Source organism: Euphorbia lathyris, chromosome 4 (assembly GCF_963576675.1).
Source record: "Euphorbia lathyris chromosome 4, ddEupLath1.1, whole genome shotgun sequence".
Classification (NCBI taxonomy): domain Eukaryota; kingdom Viridiplantae; phylum Streptophyta; class Magnoliopsida; order Malpighiales; family Euphorbiaceae; genus Euphorbia; species Euphorbia lathyris.
This window is the reverse complement of record NC_088913.1, coordinates 48,596,408-48,619,845: the sequence shown is the minus strand read 5'-3', so window position 1 is coordinate 48,619,845 and position 23,438 is coordinate 48,596,408. Positions and strand designations below refer to the sequence as shown.

The 23,438-nt window shown below is 34.1% G+C and overlaps 1 protein-coding gene across 1 annotated transcript; it reads right to left on the bottom strand.

Moving 5' to 3' along the window:
* Positions 1-620: 620 nt before the first annotated feature.
* On the bottom strand, positions 621-2,449 carry LOC136226461 (large ribosomal subunit protein eL6z-like). Its single transcript, XM_066014956.1, has 4 exons — positions 2,067-2,449; positions 1,568-1,674; positions 1,061-1,242; positions 621-981 (listed from the first exon to the last, which is right to left on the bottom strand). The coding sequence occupies exons 1-4, from the start codon at positions 2,315-2,317 to the stop codon at positions 826-828; spliced, it is 696 nt and encodes a 231-aa protein (XP_065871028.1). The 5' UTR covers positions 2,318-2,449; the 3' UTR covers positions 621-825.
* Positions 2,450-23,438: the final 20,989 nt, after the last annotated feature.

Genomic DNA, 23,438 nt, shown 5'->3' with positions numbered 1-23,438 from the left:
TTCAAAACATACCTATTTTGATTATTATCTCAATAACAATAAAAAAAAAAAAAAAAACATCTAAAATTAAATGCATATTTACGATCACATAAATGCATAATAAAAAGTAATTTGGTTCAGTTCAGTTTTTCTTTTACATTTTTTCCCATACCAAATCGAACTGGTAAATACTCCTAAAACTATAACAGATTCCGAACTGAAATGTTAAGAAAACCCAAACCAAATAACCAAATTGAATCAGTCAGTAATTCAATTTTAACCAAATAATGCACACCCCCTAGCATTTGCAGTAAGTTTAATTGAGATTTTCTTACCATTTCAACCAAATAATACAACACACTGAAGCTGAAGAACCAGCCTCTCCAACAATGGACTAAGGAATTCAAATGGTATAAGAGACCTTACCAACAAATTGACTCACTAAAACTCCAAGGCACTGAAGCTGAAGAACCAGCCTCTCCAACAATGGAGTAAGGAATTCAAATGGTATAAGAGAACTTACCAACAAATTGACTCACTAAAACTCCAAGGGCAACATATGATTACAGTTTCAGAAAAGCAAATACATCCACTTTCCCCAAAAACATTGAGATCCGAATATGCATGTTGAGAGGCTGAGAGAAGAAATAAACTATATTTGATATAGATACTAATTATCAGCAAGTCTATCAAACCACACAAAAGAAATTGGAGAAATGGAAAATCTGTTGCAAATGCATCACCTTACAATAGGTTTCATACAACTATCTCATGCCAACAATGGAATTAAACTGCTATTTTTTTTTTTTTAAAAAAAAGCGAACAATCCTAGCAAGTTGTTTTCCTCTAGAAGAGGAGCTCATGAGGCTTCATTCCTGCCTTGAGAGAAAATCTAGCAGATAGATAAGCTTTCAACTCCGGAACCCCCTCAATTGATTTAATTAAGGCAGCATCCAATGTCTTCTGATCATCTTTCTTCTCTTGTGGGAGCCCGTTCTTGTCCTGAACCACAGGGTAAAACAATCGATGACCGACAAAACCAATAAATCTAATCAATTACTAAACAAGTTAGCAAACCAACCTCTTTTTCTGCCTCAAAGAACTCTCCCTCTCCCTTTTTCTTCTTCTTCTCAGCTTGCTTGGCAAAATATTTATCGTCAAATTTGTCAACATTAACTCCGGAGATGTCAACCTTGGTGGATGTTCCAATCACATAAGATTGGTTCACTCTCCTCAAAGGAACACCATTAATCTTAAAAGGTCCTAAAACAGAAAATAACACCATATCATCCAATGGGACAAATGGGAACATAAAAGAACGTTCGGATACTTTAAGGTTGTTGCTGTAATGGGGATTAGACTTCCAGAAACTTAGTTTAGATCTTGAGAATTCCCAGATTACATAAAAACAACTTCACCAATTTTACAAATACTTGATCTGCATACACATTTTAAAGTTTTAAATCTGCTACACTCAACAATGCACACCTTAATCTTCAAAATGAAAAATCCAAGAAAATACTTCAACATGTGCAAAAAACTAAATATATTGCCTTTGAATGAGGGGGAAAAATGCAATTAGCCTTACCAGTAACCAAAAGCAATCCAGAGGAAAGCTGATTCAGGAATACAACTCTCTTGCCCTTGAACCTTCCGGCAAGAATGATCAACACAGTACCTGGAGTAATACTCGCCCTATATATAGGTAACAAATAGAGAATTAATGCAAAGCATAATTCCCTTGAAAACAAATAAACAAACATTGAATAAAACTTAAAATCAAATACAATGAATAAACGAATTTGTCAGTATTGCTCGTTTTTCCAACATTCTCTGGATACATGAATTCTAAATCTTAAGCCAATTCTAAAGATAGACACGAACTCCATAAAATCAACAAACACCATAAGTAAACATAAAACTGGAACAACAAACCCTATCACAATATAATCAATCAATCAAAATATAAAAAGAATTTCAAATAGAGTAAAAAAGAAAACGCATCCAGAAGGCAAAAACTGACCAATGAATTTAAAAAACAAAAAACACATAGAAACGGATAAACAGTGATTGATAAGAGTGAAGACCTGAGCTTGGTTGGTTTATGCTTGCGCTTGTTAAGCAAAGGCCTCTTCACATCATCAGCCGGATAGAACTTGGCCGGCTTCTCGGCAGGAGCAGCTGGCTTGGGTTTAGGATCGTGCTTAGGGAAAACGCCACCATTTTTTGTCTTGATAGCCCACAAACCCCTCTTGTGGTACATCTTTGATCTGGAGTACTTGCCAATTCCCCGAATTAGATCTGGATTCCTGCTTACCTTAGGAGTCTTGGGAGCCATTGCTGTTGCTTCAAATCCACCCTGTTGTCTGCTCTGTGATGTGAGGAGTGGAAGGCCAGACGCCAAAATGCAGAGGAAGCGCAAACTTACATATGCGGCGTTAATATACAGAACGAAAAAGCTATCCGGATAAACTATCCGGATAGAATGAAAAGAAAAACTTTTTGTTACTAAACCAGTATTATTCAAATTTTTTATTTTCTTTTTATCATTCCCGCATTTATACTGGGAATGGGGTTAGAGTCAGTTTTCTTTTTTACTACTGTATTAATTAATTAGTACTTATGCAAGTTCCAACACAACCATTCTGTTTTTTTTTTCTAACTGGTGGACTACTATATATATATATATATATATATATATATATATATATATATATATATATATATATAGTTATATATACCAACTCTTTTTTTTTTAACCTGAATAATGAATTTCATATATAATTTGGATTGACATCCTTAACGTTTGATAGTCAATCCGGTACCACAGTATCGACGCGTGTCGCGACCGAGAATGTAGGATTCTCGGTCGCGACACGGGGTTTTTTACTCCGTCTCTGACTTCGTCATCGTCCTCGTTTCGGTGCGTTTGATTTTCGTCGTCTTTGACTCCTTTTGTAGGGTTTTTCTTCTGTTTTTATCCTCTTTTCGTTCCTATTTGGATTTTACCAAATATTCTGGTACATTGCATGAAAGAAACATATTTGGACGTAAAAGTATTCTAAATAGATATAAACAACACGATTTCATAGCAAAACTGATGTAAATATTAATGATATTTTAGGTATATTTTGGGCTTAACAATACTCCACACTTAATCTTTTGCTAGTCCCGAGCAAAATTTACTGAATTTATTATTTAACTAATCTCTTTATGAAAATAAAACATATATCTTTGTATTCCTTTTTGAATTAGTTAAGCCGAAAAGATTAACTTCGCATGGCAAATTTATATGCAAAATATCAAACTAACTAGTATAAATACGATATATCATTCGTCTTGTATTTCAATTTTAAAATTGAAGTATTCGGGACGATATAAGCACGCATGTTATTGAGTCTTTCGCCTCAAGGCATTTCAAAGCACAAAATTTTCTTTCCCAAAACCTAAACTATTACATGAGATGAGTAAGTATTTGTGTTAATTATTTGCTTAGTTACGCCCAAGGTAAGGGTGGTCTCGATCGTAACTTTATATGCTTTTTATTTGCGTTGTGTTTGCTTAAGAGGTACCGACCATGCCATGGGTGGACGCAATCGTTACTTTAAACTTAAACATGCTTAATTTTTTTTGTTTAAACGTTCCTTCCATACCTCGATTGTGATAAGGGTGGTCACAATCGTGGCCAAAAGTAAATGATACTTAATGTTCTTCCCTTTTATACATCGATTGTGATAAGGTTGGTCTCAATCGTGGCCAAAAGTTAAGAATTCAACTAATTGATTAATTAATATGAATTTATGAAATTGTAACTTGGGAAAAAGAAAGATAGCACATTCATCCTATATTGACTTAAAATTAACATGTATTATGGCTAAAGTTTCCTTAAAAACTTCAATTGGTGTTAATGTAAGACGAAATCAAACTGAGCTAAAATTGTTAGTTTAATTTAATGCCTATAAACCTAATTGAAAATTTAAAATAAGATTTATTGTATCATGAATTTCATGATATAAAATAGAGATTGAAAATAAAGAATTTTACTTAAATACATTTACTCGAGACGTTTTTACTTAAAATCGTATCGGAGACTTTATGAATAATTTGAAAAATATTGCACGTATAGAAATATTATTTCTAACGATAAAAATGGCCTAAAAATAATCATAAGTTATTAAATTGTTAAATTTGAGTTATTTACAATTATATGAAAAATGTAAATTGTATAAAAACTAGTGTTAAACAATTTGTGTTGCAACATATGTTGCATTTGCATAAAACAAGTGTTGCATTTGAAAATATTGTTTTACAAATATTAATATGTGTTTTTTTATGGTAATACGGATGACATTCATTCTTACTCTATGCATTTATTTGTACGTGTAAAAAAATGATATACGTAATATCCCCTCCCACACTTAATTTGGACCATGTCCTCATTGGTGCAAAAATGGATAAAACACGAAAAAGCAGTACGAAATAAATCACACGAAATAAGAATTAGCAATCTAAAAGCATCCAACATAAAAATAAAATTGTATCAAACTTAACATGAAAAATAATTATTGTACCAAACTTAAATTAAAAAACAACATAACAAGAGAAGGAAATGAAAAAGAGGTGAGAAAACCTAAGCATGGGGAGGTGAATCCGTTGGGGATGGTGAAGTTTCAACATTTTGTCGACGGAAAAACGAAAGCATCCGACGACGAGTAGATTTGTGCTCCCTCCTCAAGTTGTTGAGGTTGTCATTTATCACCATATTATTCTCCACTAAATCATCAATCCTTAAATTCATGTTATGATTATTTTCATTGATTTGGTTCAAAATCCTCCGTAAATCAACCGGATCATCATCTTGACGTGCTTGGGGTTGTGGTGGTGTTTGTGGTGCCTCTTCCTCTTCTTCCGCCTCTTCACCTCCTTCGGTACCTACAAATTGGGAACTTGAAGCTCCTCCACCCATAGTGCCACGAAGATTGGCAATACGGGACTCATATGAAATAAAAACGGGAGGAACCAAAGTAAGCAACAAGTGAGCCCGCTCAAGAGCCGAAATGTTCAAAATTGGCACATAACCATGGTAGGTGGACATGTCATAATCGGCTAGCTCTCCACACCCAAAACAATAGCGGTGATAAAATTACCGAGAGGTACTTGAATGGTAGTAGCCCTCGAAGCACGATACAAATTATCAAATAGCATACCTATGCTATCAACCCTCAATCCTTTAAACAAGCAATCAAGAACGAACAAATCCCTAACTTGAATCTTTGAGCTCTCAACACGACCAAATAAGGAAAAACTCAGAAATTTGTGAAAGAAGAACACACAATTGTCTCTTATCACCTTACTTGAAGTGTTTTTCTAAGTTAAAATAATCCTGACCCGAAAGAGTGTTCCAAATTGTGTCGTTATCAAAATCCTTAGGCTTGTCATGGAAATCACTAGTAGGAAAACCAAACATATTACCCATAGCCTCATAATCTATGGTGTAAGTCACACCATTATTCCTAAAGGAGATTGATGTTTTCTTTTTATTCATGGTCAGAGTGACCAAAAATTCCACTATATACTTCGTAATGCTAGGAAAACGCATAGAAACAAAAGTTTGCCAACCCAAAGTCTCAATGAAAGAATTAATTCGAGTAGAGAAATTCAACTCTCTTACCGAATCGAAGTCAAGGAAGTGCATATCCACAAACTCCCTCTTTGAGTTCGAAAAATGAATGAAACGAGCGGCTTCCTCCTCTGTTTCGATGTCAAAATAGGCTCCGCAATGTATACGAAGGCGATTAGCTTCCGTAACTTGTGGTTTGTGACCAACACGCTTTGTTATAGGTATGATTTTGGTATTTAGGGTTTTGAAAAATAATGAAGAAGAGATGAAAAAAAAGAAGAGCAAAGGTTGAAGATGAGTTAGGGAGTTGTAATGTCTAATTGAATGAGAAAGGTGGTAGTTTGAAAAGGGTTAAGTGATTAGAAAGGGTAATGAATAAATTGGGAAGAGTAAAAGTAATGTATTGGGAAGAGTTTAGAGTAGGGGATTGGGTAAAAAGTGAGGTGATGTGAGGTTTATGTAAGGTATAGGTATATATAGGGTGAAATAGGGTTAAGTATAGGTAGAGTAGGAATAGGAAAAGGCTCAAAAAATAGTGCAAAAATCCGGAATTAGTGTCCCTACAGGTCGCGACACGGCAATTTCAGAGAGTATTTCGCTCTGAAATTGGCCTGTTCTTGCTGATCTTACCGAGAATTAATAATTCTCGGCCGAGAATCGGTCCTTGGTGACTTGTTTTCGCGCAATTTCACTCTGTTCGTGTATTTTTCTGAGTAATTACGTCCTGAATCTTATTAAAAACTGTACATGTACTTAAAAACATAAATAAAAAGCATTAAATGACAAGGAAAACCAAAGGTTTGCCCTTATTAATTGGAAAAATAATGAAAGATAAATGCTTTAAGGAGAATTTAATGAAATATTAATGTGCATTTATTTATGTAAGTTAAATGATTCTACATTAATGAAAATAAATACAAATTCATATATTATTAATTCTCAATTAATTGATACAGAAAAGAATGGATTAATGTGAAATTATGGACTAATATGATTTTTATATTTGAACTAATAAATATGGCCATAATTATCTGATTATAGCAACTTTGATTAGAGTTATTCAATATGAAATTGATTGAGTATAGATAAACCAAGATCAAAATAAGAAATTGAATCAAATGACCAGAAGTTTTTATTGAATCAAAATATGTAGAAAATGATACAAAACATAAAACATCAAACACACAAATATTGACAAAATGAAAAACTAATTAAACCTAAACTATTCTATATATTCATCCCTATTAATCGGGATTTCTCTAGCCCTATAGCGATCGATTTTCAATTGCACGAAAGCTTGACGTTCCGGTGTAGAAAGAAAATGCGGGTCTGCTCTAAAAAACACACTTCACTAGGCCTTCATATTCCAAGAACTCATAGTCCAAAGTCGGAAATGATTCAGCATCGCTCCAAGGGATAGAAATGGTTCCCTTGGTCCCGAGAATGATCCCACAAATGATATTGCCGAAACCAATTTTCTTATCCTTGGATCGAGAAACGGTAACAAGACCTTCCATCAGAATCTTGGAGGTATCAACTGTATTGCCCTGGAATATATCTCCAAGGACATATAAATCGGTGTCTTTGACCACACTACTAAACGTACGACCGAACAGATTGTGACACATAAATTTGTGTAGATACAACATCGAGTTAGAGTTGATGGATTGGTTATAGGCGAGTCGAGGATTGAATCGCCAAAATCCCGTTAGCATCCTCCATATATCTGTGGATGTCATATCTCTGCCAGGATGACATTTGATTGTATCCCTCGGGGGAAAACCAAACCAGGCATGTAATTCAGGGTATCCAAAAGTAAATGTTTCGCCATCTCGATGAAAACTGAGACGCACTCTTCGTTTGTTCACGAAATGAACTGTACAGAAAAACTCGAGAATCCAGTCTCCAATAATAGGAAACCGCCTGTGGGCGAACTTAGTCCATCCCAATCTCTCTAAATAGCGATTCATGTCATTGCTTATCCCGAGTTCAGTATTTAAGAACTCGTCCATATATAGCATACCAACGAAGAACGCATATCGAAATTTGTAGTAGCGTCTGCCTTCGTCATGGTTGAAAATAGGAAACAACGCACTGTAGCGTTCTGATAAGTCAGGACGCTTATTGCGCGAAGCAACAATCTGCTTGGAGGATTTGTGTTTGGCAGTCATGGTGTTTGAGGAACAGAATGTTTCTGTAACTTATTTGATAATTGTGTGTTTTGAATATCAGAAGTTTGGTCTGACAGGGTTGAAAAGAAAATGATGTAACAGAAATCTGAACCTCTATGACTTATTTATAAGAATCATAGGACGAAGGGAAGTGTTGTTTTAACGCGAAAAGGCATAAAATCATACCTCTGAAAGTTTAAGAAACTTAATTTTTTGAGTTTGAAAGGCTATGTCTGCAGGATGAAGAAGAAACAAGTCTGATGGTGCAGAAAACACCCGTGTCGTGACCGAGAATCCCAATTCTTGATCGCGACATGCTGATTTCCTTGCGGTAATCAGGCGTCGAAACCCTATGTTTCTGATTCTCGGCCGAGAATATAAATTCTCGGTAAGATCAGAAAATCCCTTACCTGTTTGGACAAGTCTGAAAGTGTAAATTCTCAACTGAGAATTCTAAATTCTCGGCTGAGAATTATTGAATTTCTTCTGATTCGAACTATTGACCTAAAATCTGATTAAAAACATGACTTAAACCTATTTTTCATGTATCTAAATCTTAATATAAAGTCATCTAATAACTAAAAATCATAAAATTGACATGTATAAAAATAAAAACTAAAATAAAACTAAAAATGAAAAATTTAATCTAGTAAAAATTCAAACAAAACAAAACAAAAATGAAGAAAGAAAAAGTATACGAAATTTAACGAATTAATCTTCAGGAAATTGTGTTATGAACTTAATCTCCTTACTTGAAATATTTTCGTAATAAATTTTGCATCTATTGCCGTTAACCTTGAAGCGAACTCCGTTAGGTCCTTCAAGTTCTAAAGATCCATAGTCGAATGTTTTAACGGCTAAATATGCTCCTGATCATCTGGACTTAAGTTTACCTGGAAAAATTCGGAGCCGTGAATTAAATAACAGCACCTTGTCCCCAATGTTAAAGCTTTTGACTTTAATCTTGGCGTCGTGCCATTTTTTCACTTTTTCTTTATATATTTTTGCATTTTCGTAAGATAAATGACGTAACTCATCCAACTCATTTAAGTCGAGCAAACATTTCTTACATGCTCGTTGTAATTCGAAATTAAGTGTTCTAATAGCCCAATAGGCTTTATGCTCTAATTCTACTGGTAAATGACATGCCTTCCCATATACCAATCGGTATGATGTCATTCCTATTGGAGTTTTAAATGCAGTACGGTATGTCCATAACGCGTTGTCAAGACCAGTCTTTTCTTGAAGACGAAACTGTTTTCTCTAGAATCCATTTGAGTTCTCTATTTGATATCTCCGCCTGACCATTCGTTTGAGGATGGTATGGCATAGATACGCGGTGGCGTACTCCATATTTTCTCATAAGTGCATCAAAACTTCGGTTTATGAAATGGGTACCGCCATCACTTATCATGACTCTAGGGCATCCAAATCTACAAAATATATCTTCAAGAAACTTAGCAACTACCTTAGAATCATTTTTCAGGGTTGCAATTGCTTCAACCCACTTTGAAACATAATCTACGGCTACTAAAATATAAGTCTTACCAAAAGAAGGGGGAAAAGGACCCATGAAATCAATCCCCACACGTCGAAGATTTCAACTTCTAATATGTTTGTGAGAGGCATCTCATCTTTCCTTCCTAAATTCCCGGTTCTTTGACATTTGTCACAACGAACAATAAATGAACGAACATCCTTAAACAGCGTAGGCCAAAAGAAACCACATTCTAATATTCTAGCTACTATTTTACTAAAGCCGTTATGCCCTCCATAAGAGCTAGAATGACATTCTGACATTATAGACCAGTATTCATTTTCACTAACGCATCTCCTAATCATTCCATCACCACAAGTTTTGAACAAGAAAGGATCTTCCCAAAAATATTGTTTAACGTCAGAAAAGAATTTTTTCTTTTGTTGGAAATTCAACCCTTCTGGAACAATGTTAGCTGCGAGATAGTTTACTATATCCGCATACCATGGTGACATGACACTTTTTATTTGATAGAGATATTCATCAGGGAAATCATCTCGTATACCGATAGTTTCACATATAGGACCGTTTTCATCTTCGAGTCTAGATAGATGATCGGCGACAAGGTTTTCTACTCCCTTTTTGTCTTTAATTGCTATATTAAATTCTTGTAACAACAAAACCCATCTAATCAGATGCGGTTTTGCATCTTTCTTAGCAAATAAATACCTTAAAGCTGCATGATTGGTATAAATAATAACTTTAGAACCTAGCAGGTACGACCTAAACTTATCACATGCAAAAACTACCGCTAACATTTCTTTCTCGGTTGTGGTGTAATTTAATTGTGCACCTGACAGTGTGTGACTGGCATAATAAATAACATGAAGTTTTTTATCCTTCCTTTGACCTAAAACACATCCGACGGCTAAGTCACTTGCATCACACATGATTTCAAAAGGTAAATCCCAATCGGGTTTAGCAATAATGGGTGCACTGACTAAAGCTGTTTTCAATGTTTCGAAGGCCTTGACACAATCTTCATTGAAATCAAAGGTTGAGTCTTTCATGAGTAAATTAGTAAGTGGTTTGGAAATTACAGAGAAGTTTTTAACAAATCGTCTGTAAAAACCTGCATGTCCTAAAAATGACCTTACTCCCTTAACAGTAGTTGGAGGGGGTAATTTTTCTACTACTGAAGTTTTTGCTCTATCCATTTCTAATCCTTTTTCAGATATTCTATGACCTAAAACAATTCCCTCGTCGACCATGAAATGACATTTTTTCCAATTTAATACTAAATTCGTTTCTTCACATCTAGATAAAACTTTATCCAAGTTCTGTAAACATGCATCGAAAGAATCGCCATAAACGGAAAAATCATCCATAAAAACTTCCATGATATCTTTAATGAAATCATTAAAAATTGTAGTCATACAACGTTGAAATGTTGTTGGTGCATTACATAGACCAAAATGCATTCTTCTATATGCAAATGTTCCATAAGGACATGTGAAGGTTGTTTTATCTTGGTCATCCGGGTAAATATAAATTTGAACGAATCCGGAGTAACCATCTAGAAAACAATAGAAAGCATGACCGGATATCCTTTCGATCATTTGATCAATGAAAGGTAGAGGAAAATGATCTTTCCTGGTTGCTTTGTTAAGGTTCCTATAATCTATACAAACCCTCCAACCGGTGGTGGTTCGTGTAGGTATCAATTCACCTTCGTCATTCCTTACAACAGTTATGCCTTCTTTTTTAGGTACACAATGGATTGGACTGACCCATTCACTATCCGAAATAGGATAAATGATTCCATTGTCTAAAAGTTTAGTAATCTCATTTTTGACTACTTCTTTCATATTCGGATTTAAGCGTCTTTGCATATCCGCTTTAGGTGGCTTATCTTCTTCTAAGTGAATTATGTGCATTACAATACTAAGATTAATTCCTTTCAAGTCTGAAATTTGCCATCCCATACTTCCTATCCTATTTCTAACAACTTCTTTCAATTTTTCTTCTTAAACATGTGTTAATTTGTTAGAGATAATTATAGGTAGAGAATCGTCTTCGCCTAAGAAAGCGTACCTCAAATGGTTTGGTAACTCTTTAAGTTCTAATTTAGGGGGAATTACAATTGAAGGCGGAACTAGTCCATCTTCTCGAATCAAAGGCTCTGGGTCCTTATCTTCTAATTCTTCACCCATCATTGGTTCTATTGTTTCTTCTTTTTGAATAATGTCTTTAACACATTCTTCAACTAAATCAAGTTTCATACAGGCGAATTCCTCCATAAGATATTTCATTGCTTTATTCATATCAAACTCGATCTTATCTTCTCCTATCCTTAAAACTACTTTCCCTTCCGACACATCAACTAGAGCACGTCCCGTGTTCATAAACGGTCTGCCAAAAATTAGTGGACAATTAACGTCATATGCAAAATCTAATATAACAAAATCGGTAGGAAAGATAAATTTGTCGACTTTAACTAAAACTTCTTCAATTATACCATACGGTCTTTTAGTGGTTTGATCCGTTAATTGCAAAACCATATTGGTATGTTTGATATCTTCTTCTAAACCTAATTTATTAAAAATAGACAACGGCATTAAGTTAATACTTGCTCCTAAATCACAAAGACAACTTGGGAATTCAATATCGCCCAATTTACACGGAATAGTAAAACATCCGAGATCTTTAAGTTTAGTAGGCAAATTACTTGATACTATCGAACTACAGTCTTCAGTTAGTGAAATGGATGAAATCCCTTCCCAACTAATTTTCTTTGAAATTAAATCCTTTAAGAACTTACCATAATTGGGAATTTGCGTAATCGCATCCATAAATGTCAAATTAATGTGCAAATTTTTAAGTTTGTCTAAAAATGTTAAAAGTTGTTTGTCATAGTCCTTATTTCGGACTTCGTGTGGAAAAGGTGGTTTGGGTACAAAAGTTTTTGTACTTGAATCAATTGGTGAACTTTTAGTGTTTGATATATCTTCGTTGGGTTTTGGTAAATCAGTTCCTGGTAAAGTTGAATCTCCGGGCATTTCCGGACCTAAGTAATTTTTCCCTGAACGAAGAGTGATAGCCTTAACATGCTCTTTCGGATTTTCCTCCGTATGGCTGGGAAGAATTCCCTCTTTGCGGGATGGAATTGATTTAGCAAGTTGTCCAATTTGGACCTCCAAATTATGGATGCTAGATGAATGGTTTTTAATAAGCTGATCAAATTTATTCTCGATCCGTTTAAAACCATCATCGTGATTACTTATTTTTCCACTCATAGCATCTATAAATTTGTCGATTTTAGAAGATAAAATGCTAATCGTATCTCTTGATTGATTTTGATAAGTATTGGTACGATTTTGATTAGCATTTGTATTATTGTTATCTCTCCAGTTAAAGTTAGGATGATTTCTCCATCCAGGATTATAAGTATTGGAATAAGGGTTATTAGTTTGGTTTTGCCCTTGGACAAAATTTACATGTTCAGTCTCGCTCATACCTTCATAATCCACATCCGTTGGAATTGGATTACCATTAGAATCGCACGGTGCCATAAACCTATCAATTTTGTGCGATAAGGCAGAAAATTGGGCTTGTAACATCGCAACCGGATCAAGATTCACTATACCTTTAACCGATGATGTGGTTGAGGATGATGGTTTCGCCACTGGTATGTGTCCACGATCTGCGGGCCACATACTGCTGTTAAGTGTCATTTCCTCCAAAAGTTCTCTTGCTTGGGCAGATGTCTTCTTCATAAATAACCCTCCCGACATAGCATCTAATGAACCTCTAGTTGTAGGATTTAATCCATTATAAAATGTTTGTATTAAAAGTGCATCGGGCAATTGGTGGTGTGGGCATAAACGTTCCCAAGCCTCATAAAGAGTTTCATTGTCATGTTGAGAGAAAGATGTTAACTCTTTAATGACTCTTGCGGTTTTTGCTAATGGAAAATATTTTGATAAAAATGCTTGGGCAAGTTGGTCCCAAGTTTCAAAAGTTGCGGCTGGCATAGAAGTTAACCACTCTTTGGCTCTATCCTTCAAAGTGAAAGGAAAGAGGCGAAGTTTGATTGCTTCGGCAGTCACATCTGTTATTTTAAAAGTGTCACAAATTTCAAGGAAATTTGTCAAATGGGTGTTAGGACTTTCGTTAGGCAAACCATAAAACGTCACATTATTTTGTAACATATTAAGCAAAGCGGGCTTAATTTCAAATTGGTTTGCGACAATTCTGGGTCTAACTATACTGTTGGTTACACCGGCCACTCCTGGCCTAGCGTAATCCATAAGTGTTGGTGGATTTGCCATTTTTTCTGGCTCGGTATTTGTTTTAACGGGAGTTTTATTTTTATTTTTGTTTTTCTTGTTTTTCTTGATGGTTTTTTTAATTTCTGGGTCTAATGGATTTGGTGCAGTGCCGAAACTTCGAGAACTGCGCATGAACCTGAAATTTTGCACGAACCGAAACTACCTTCAAAACAGAATTTGAAAAATAAATATGTTAGTAATTTAAAATAATTAAATTATAAAAGTTTGAATAAGTATATGTAAACCTAGATTCGAAATAAAACACGAAAAATCTAAATTTTTGTTAAAAATTTTGGCGTTCCCCGGCAACGGCGCCAAAAACTTGTTGAGCGATTTCCGCAAGTGCACGGTATACGCTTGTAGTAATAAAAGACATCGAACCCACAAGGAACGCTTTTTAACGAAAACTTATTTTAATTCAGTTTGATTAACTTTCAAGGTTTATAATATGTAAAATCGTTTAATTGGATTTGGTTTTGAAATTGATAGAATAAGAATTAGATTAGAATATGAAGAATGTTAGAAATCACTTCTGATTTAAGGATGAATTTACAAGACAGAAACGTTTAGCGCTTTTAGAAAAGTGAATAAATGTATTCGTTTGGATTAAGCAAAGAAACAAATTTAAACTTTGTATAAATTATAAAAATGTAACAACGTAAATTCCTTCAATTAAAACGCTTTGAACCGTAGACAATCCTCCTACGGTCGGGTTAGATTGCTACCTTAACCAAATTAATACTTTTTCAAGATATCAATTTATCTAAGTGTTCAACAAAGTTTCCTTGTAATGATTTTGAATTTAACTATGTTTTAATGAAAACACCAGAACTCACTTCGGATCATTTACCATAAGTGCTACATAAAAATCTATCGAATAGAATAAACTTTATTAGATGAAGTATGAATTTGATACAAGTTTACAGAGAACAAGAAGCATGGAAACTTTCGACGACTTTCAAGCGAATGGGTTGTCAATCATTTCCTTGAACCTCGTTAGAGTTTGTCAAAATCAGGGGCGGATCCTCTACTAAATCTTCTCACTGAATCTTCGGAATAGCGATTGGTCTATCGACTACCAAAATGTAAACTAATATGAACAAAACTAAACGCTACTGTGTTTGTAATTATTTGATAAACAATGTGTGTACATCATATTGCTTTTTACAAAATCGAAATCTAATCTCTGAATCACTTGACTCAGAATTTCTGCATTAATTCAGTACTAATCTTCTCTTCAATATATCTCTCAACTCTGAAATCAACTCTTTATTTATAGGTGTTGAAGAGTCGGTTTAAGGAACGTGTCTGCTACGAAGAGGCGTTCTTATCCAATCGAATGGACGCGTTTCTTTGAAAATGAATGTGTATGACTAGCCTTCAGGGAATTTTGATCTTACCGAGAATAATTAATTCTCGGCCGAGAATGGGGGAGCAGTTTTTGGCCTTTGAAAAGAAAGGAGAAATCGTTGATCGACGCGTGTCGCGACCGAGAATGGAGAATTCTCGGTTGCGACACGGGGTTTTTTACTCCGTCTCTGACTTTGTCCTCGTCCTCGTTTCGATGCGTTTGATTTTCGTCGTCTTTGACTCCTTTTGTAGGGTTTTTATTCTGGTTTTATCCTCTTTCGTTCCTATTTGGATTTTACCAAATATTCCGATACCTTGCATGAAAGAAACATATTTGCACGTAAAAGTATTCTAAATAGATATAAACAGCACGATTTCATAGCAAAACTGATGTAAATATTAATGATATTTTAGGTATATTTTGGGCTTAATAAGAACCTAATGGGTCACACATAAGACTTAGAACCAAAAGAGAAATGGATAATAATTAATAGATGGAAACCCAACTTAGTCCACTAAGGCCCAATAAGGGAGGGGGACGGGCCCCGAAATCCATGTGGTAAACACACATGTGGGAATTAATTTAATCTTAGACAATTATAAGTATGTTATAATTGTGAATTAAATTAATTATAAGATAATTAAGTTAGAAGGTTTAATATGATTAAATTGCTTCTAATTATTATCTTATCAAATAACTTATTATTATCTTTATATTTAGATATAATTATAGATAATAATTATAGAGTATTATCTATCTATATATAATATAAAACAGTAACGATGGAGCTGACATGTCATCACCTCATTTTTTGTTGATTAAAAATAATATCGTTTATTTATCCTTTTTTTATTTTTGTTAACATTAATAAAAAAATATTAATTAAATCATTTTGAATTTCGATTTTCTACCATTTTGGATAACAATATTTCCATGGGATATACACATCCTAATGATAAGGAATCAAAAACCGTGCCTATCTATTATATATAGATTTATATAGAATTGTTACTATTGTAATAAAATAAAAAATTGTTATTGCTCCTGTACAAGAAATCAAAACTTTTATATATAGATTGTGGGCCATATAAATTAGGGTACATGATCCATAATTTATATTTCAGAATCTAATATTTATAATATTTTCTAACCAAAAAAATATTTATAATATTTTATTTAATATTATTTATTAGAATATTTTACCTTCTTATCCAGATGCTTATTTCCTTTTTTTAATTTGGATGATTATCATCATTGATAGTGTTCAAGAACTATTTAAACATAAATTATAATCAATCCGGATAAATTCAGTTTTCAAATTTCAATCATAATTAGTTATCACACACTCATTAGATAATTAATGGAAAGAATAATTTATAAAATATTGGGAGATAGCTTTAAAGAAAATACATAGAAATGAAAGAGGAGTAGTTGTTTTTCCTATTTTAAGATCAAAATTATATTTTTTTTTCCAATTGTAGCGTAGCCAAGTGGAATTGTTTCAAAGTCTATGTGAGTGGCAATTTCTGTTTGTCAAAATAATTTTATGTATTTAATTGAACTGGAAATTTCAGGATGAAGTCAAACATCGGCCTATGTTTGATATTGGGCTGCATGTTTATTTCAGGAAATTCAGTTTCGTTCTTTGCAGGTATGCAACTTATTGGTTCGAATTTGTTTATCCAAAGCTCAATATTTTAAATTTCAGTATTCTTTTTATCTTTATGTCTAAGATCTCAAAGCTGCTTTTTTCTATTGTTCTTTTGCAAAATTTTCAGAATATGAAATCTCGAAGAATATTCTTGCCACCTCTTGATAGTTCTAAAGTTGTTAGTAGGTTGTTGCTTTCTGCTAATAGGAACTAATTAGCGGTGTATTTTTTAACTACTACTTTTTATATCGTTGCTTTTTTTTTTTTTACGTTTTTGCTTGGTGTAAAATTGGGCGGCTCGGCTTGGTGTTAAATTGCCCCCAGCCGAGCAGTTCTGTATTCGCCACTGTTCGGAACTAGAGTTGAGGACATTTCGTTAGCAACGGTAGATAATTCATCATAAAAAGTATTTATTTCTATCCTTCTTAATATGAAATAACAATTTAATAGATACTGGTAAATAGATAAAAAAAAATTTGTATTTCAGCTGCTGCACTATGATTGCCTATTTTCCTTCACCAAGATTAATGTTGCTAAGGGAATGGAATTTGTTTGGTTCCATGCTGTGTTCTTCATATATTGCCACAAAGTTGAAGACATGGAGCGACAATGGAATGAAGAAGCTAAAGCTTCTGCTTGTAAGAATGGGCTTTGCACTTGTGGATTGCCAACAAAAGTTTCAGTACATGAATCTCGAAGTGAAGAGGAAGATGAAAGATGAATTTCAACGGTTCTTACCTGAGTATGGACTTACTGATTTCTACTATAGAAGCTTCTTGAGATTGCATGGGTATAGCTCCAGGGTTTCTGCAGCAGATGTAGTCTATGGCGTTACTTGAGTCATTTGTGACCTCTGATGGCTCCTGTGCTTCTAAGCAGTTTGGGGTAGCATATGATGCACTGTCCTTGAATAATCTTGACAAGTTAAAAGAAGGAATGCAACAAGCTATCAAGGTCCAACGAGCAATTCTTAGACAAGGAAGTACATCAATTACAAAAAGTGGTTCTATCAGAAGTGGAAGAAAATTCAGAATTAATTCTGGCAGACATGCATGCAGGTAACTCTCGATCTGTGTTTATCCGGCTCAAATTTACATTATATGAATTTGATATTTTTGTGGTTGTTTTAGAATGATTTCATACTTGAAGATGGATTGATGAGAGTGGATGGTGGAAAAGCAATTGTCCCTAATGTCATAAAAGCTGTTGAAATAGCGTCGAATTCTTGTTATCTGGTAATCTTCACCCACCTATCTTATCTTCTTCTTATCTGCTCTGTTTGTAGGAACAAGTTCCATATTTTAAAAAAGTTCATTCATTCTGGGGATTGCTGGAGTTCATTTTTTTTTTTTGTGCTATTTGAGTCTGCTGTAAGTTTGGAAAAAATTGGGAATGCGTTCTAATTCGTTGAGCGTATGCTGAGTTGGTACTTTGAAATTGAAAGCAATATATTGTTTCTGAAGTGTGTGTGTTTCTGTAATTCCTAGGGCTCTTTGTATACTGTGTTTGTTTATCCTTTTTTCTGGTCAATTTTATAGAAGAAAAGAAATAAATTTAGTCTTGGTAACATGTTAAAAGTATGAATTGGGGATGATTGTTTAAGGTTGTTCGTGAACATGACCCGCTAGGAAGAGATGCTGAGCTTTTTCGCCGGCATTTATTTTCTGCTGGGAAAGGCGGTCCCTCTAAGGGAAGTATTGGTGCATGGCCTTGTGATTATAAAGTGGTGAAGACGTGTTTTAGTGCATTTTTTAACACCAACCTTGATTCATTTCTTAACACTGAAGGCATTAAGGATTTGGTGATTGTTAGCTAACTGGAGTAATTGAAGGATGCGCGTGTAATTGGATTCATTGTTGTATGTTTAGGTGTTCAAACCCCAAATTGCATTAGGCAGACTGTGTTTGATGCATTAGCCCTGGATTACCGAAATGTTAGTGTTATTATTGATGCTACCACAGCTGCTACACCTCATATACATGCTGGTATGTGTTCTTAGATTACTTAAAATATAAGTATAATTTGTGTTTTGTTTTGGTAACACTTTTACGAATGAGTAATATGTATATTTCCTTTCATTTTTCTTACTGAATTAATTCTGTTGTTCTGCATCTGTATGTGTTTTCATTGTTCTTAGCATGTTTGAATAAACTCTCTTAAGACTTTCTTTTTATGCATTAGTGCCAAATACACTTGGTGCAACTAATGATCCTTCCTATAGCATAGTAGATAAATGTGAGAAATTTGATGATTTTGACTTAAATGTGCAGGTGCCATGGTGTGATTTTGGCTTCAAGATTCTGTTAATGGTGGCATCATGAATGAGTGCGTGTTGTTTTCGCTTCGACCATGCTTGACTTGTACTCTTTGACTACCATTTTTTAAATGTTTGTTAACTGTTAATTTTAATTATCGGATATCTTGTGACTAATTACCCAAAAATTTCGATGCTGTTCGAGCATTTTCTAGAATGAAAAAGGAGTATACAACAAAACTAGAAATGATATGTAAACTCAAATGGCAAGTTGAAGTAAATGATCTCTCTATATCATTCTGTTTTTGACCAATTTGTAGCTATAGTGGATTTTCTAATCTATTTGGTGCATTCCTTTATAAAATGTCATGATATAAAGATTGATTATGTTATTCATTTACCAGATACACCATGAAGAATTGTGATCCAATGCTTGTACTCATTTCTCTTTTCATTTTCTATATTTATACTTTGAAGATCAACATTCAATTAACTTGTGTATTTTATGTTGCTGGGAGCAAAGGGATGGAGAAAGCCCTGAAAAGAATGGGCATAACAAGTCATGAGATTCAAAGTTTAGGTTTTTAGGCTTCTTATATAGTTAAATGTTAGCTTTGTAATGACAAACATTTGGTTAGGATTGTGATCTTCACATATGTACAAGTTTATTGTTATATATAAAGGTTATTTGCACGTTATTTACAAGAAATTTTGGTTATTTATACACATTCATGAAAGAGGGATGAAAGCTAGCAGTCCCCTCTAAAGAGCTTTCGGGGACAGTTTCATGATCTATGACATCAACTTAGGAAGCAATATCAGACTTCAACCGTTTGCACCAATCGACTAAGCCACTAGGGGTGATTCACCTGCATCTCCATTTCCTCGATGCGAACCATACATAGAAAAAAAAACAATGACAAAATCTTATAAGAAAATGTCATACTAATTACGTTCCAACAACAGGATTTAATACAAATTATGTCATGTGAATTACGTTACAACGACAGTCAGGAAAATAAAAACTGTCATAACATTAACATAATAGCTTCATTTTAACTTGATATTTTGACAGATTATTTAAAAATGGTGTCATGAGAACATATATTCGATGACAGTTGTTATTAGATAAACCTATATAATTGTGGTCAGATAATAGGTCGCTATTTGGTCGCTGTCATGTGAGGCTATTACGGATGACAGAACGCGACCGTCATCTGAAGTACCATCAGATGGCAGCGAGCCCCTTGACAGATTTATATCTTGCGGGATGATGGTTTTTAACCGTCATCTGAAGGGGTTTTTAGCGTAGTGTAAATGTTAAATTGGAAATCAAAATTGCTTTGATTCCTAAATTGGAAATACAAAAAAAACAAAGCTAAATTGCTAAATTAGAAATAGTAAATAGTAAATTACAACTAATTACAATTTACAAATACATCAAACAAAAAAAAGTACATAAATTAAAATTGGGATGAAACAGCAAAAGAAAAAAAAAATTAGCAAACCATACATAAATCATAATAAACAATTAAGGATTAAAAATAAATTAACAGCAGCAACCTTCTGGTTCAAGTGAGAGAGAAGAGAGAGATCGAGAACCAAAATTAACAGCAACCTTGGTTCCTGCTGTTGTTGTTCGAATCGAAGTAAGAGGAAACTTCACGTTCTTCTGGTTCGTAGGGAGGTACAGACGACAGAGAGAGAGAGAGAGAAGACGCAGATTTGGAGTTAGGGATTTGAAGCAAATTCGAACATGAGAGATCGAGAAAGATAAAGGTCAGGCATATGTTGCTGCTGGAGAATATATTAGGAGATTTAGGTTTTTTTCCCTTTCTAATTGCACAAAACGACGTGGTTCCACTTAAGTGGAACGACGTCGTTTCGTATAATTAGAATCAGAAAAAAAAATCAAACCTAAATTACCTTCTTCTCCATTGCGCTGAGCCTTCACAAAACTAGAAGCTTCTCTGGTATGTCAGTGGAGTCTTCTAGGCAAGCTTCAAACCTCAAAAATTACATAGGGTTTCTAGATTTCAGTGGAGGCAAGTGCCCCTATTGCCCCCACTGTAAATTCGTCCCTACTTCCACTATTATATATAGTATAGATAGATATAAATAACTTGCATTAACCTCAAAAATTACATAGGGTTTCTAGATCTCAGTGGAGGCAAGTGCCCCCACTGTAGATTCGTCCTTGCTTCCACTATTATATATAGTATAGATAGATATATAGATAATTTGCATTAACCTTTATTTACTTGAAAAAATTTGCGAACAAAATTAATCTAATAATTTAGAGCATCTTTAAAAATTCATTTTTTTTATCCTACCAAAAAAAAAGTTAATTTTTGAAAAGTTTAGGTAAAATTCAACTCCAAATGAATCTTAGTTTCTATCCTATATTAATATTTGATAACAACCTAAATTATTCTTTCTAAAGTGAGAAATAATGGAAAATTAATAGAAAAAATGGGAAACAGTTATTCCTTATAGAAGAGGGATCAATAACGATTAATGCATGATTAATGTGGAATTAATGATAATTAATGTAAGGATAAATATGCAATAATGAAGAAAACGGAAGGAGTCTCTAGCATTATGCCACGCCACATGGACCATGACGAGACACGATATAACAAGATATGTCTGATAAGAGCGAGTAAGAGAGACCCATCATTGTTCTCAATGAGAGCGTACATACGCCTCGATGGTTCTAATAATACCAAAAGCGCCTTTATAACCATCCATGAATGGGAATAAGTACAATTAAATGGCAATTAATAGCCATTAAAGGGAATAAAGACTTGACTGCTCGAATACCCCAACTCTAAGGTATTCAAGGATGAATGTTCGGATTAATGGAGAATTGATGACAATTAATATCAATTAAAGATGAGCAATAGCATGACTGTTCATCTACATCTCCATTTGATAAACATCCAAATATCATACATGAGGAAAAACATAATTAGACAAAGGATGAGGGAGCCGCCATGAGCAAAGATACGTTTCAATAGGGATTAGACATCAAAGGATCCGTCATCCATACTCTTATGGATAAGGAGCCGCTAACGAATCTCTAGGACAAATCCAAAGATGCCAAAAGGACAAAGTGGCACTAACGTCCGTAATTATGAGAACCGTTACACAACGGTTAATAACCATCAAGAAGTCATTTTCACCTGCTTCCCATCAATGCTAAATTTAAAGGTTATAGAAATCTATATAAATACCACAACTTCCTGGGATCAAAGGTACACTTTCTGATTCCCAACTTTGTGCATATAGTTTATTCTCAGAATTATTACTAACTTAAGCATCGGAGTGTCCCCGGCCGGACCCAACGACGCTTCACATGGAAGAGCTCCAGTTGAAGATTTTTCACAAGTTATCAATATTCTACCATGCTTATTTTTATTTTTTTATCAATAGTTTATTATTGACTATCCTCTTATCTATTAAGGGAAAATTATAAAATTGGGTCAAATGGGAGGTCCATTTACATATTTAGACCAATTACTCAAGCCATTACATATCTAGACTATTTATTTTTTACTTTCCCAAAACGCCATTCATATATATATATATAACAACTTATAAATTTCTTACTCTTTCTTCTTTCTCTTTCTTAGTTTGCGAACTTGGCACCCTGTTTTTAATTATCGACTCATATATACGTAAAATCTTTCTTCTTGCGAAATTGACACTCCGTTTTTTTATTATTTTATACATTTTTCCCGGGATAATACTTTCAGTACATGATTTTACTTCGCAGTTTCGCAAACTGCGAAGCTAATTCATGTACTGAAGTAGTATTTACCTTCGCAGGCTTCACAGTTTAGGGAAAATTCAAAGTGGTATATTTACAACAAAATTGCAACAATAATTCAACAACAAGATTGCAACAATAATTATAACATTAAAATCATAACATTATCAAAATTTACAACAAGATTGCAATACTAATTCAAACCGTAAACCCTAAACCTCAACAACGGAGGAAGTGTGCTTCCAGAACATTTGGGAGGAATGATTAGCAAAATGTTCTCGAAGCACACTTCCTCCCTAGTGTGCTTCTAGGACATTTGGGAGGGAGCGTGCTTCTAGAACATTTGTTAAGGAGTTCAGAAGCAAAAGGAACTAGGACATTTGGTCTTCACCATTTTCATCACATCCCAATCACCCATCACCGTGATTGATGCCTTTGTATTCAAGATAAACGGATCACTGTGATTGATGCCTTTGTATTTAACCTTCACAAAAATTAAGTCATTTTAGGGAAATAATGAAAGAAACACTTCGCAGAAAGTGAAACTGTGAAGTTTGCGAAGAGAAATACAAACTAAAAATGATGATTTTGCTTTGCAGGCTTCGCAAAATGTGAAGCAAAATCATTTTGCGAAGTTATTTTCTGGAGAAAATACTACTTCAGAGATGATTTTTCACTATGCCATTTTCCCTTTCACGTGACACAAGATACATGACAGACATTTGTTTTCGTGTCGTCTGAATATGTTTCATGACAGTATTTTAATTCTATGTCATCGGAAGGCGAAAAAAAATGTGCTCGCGTCTCAGATGACGTTATGGTTACAGTATGC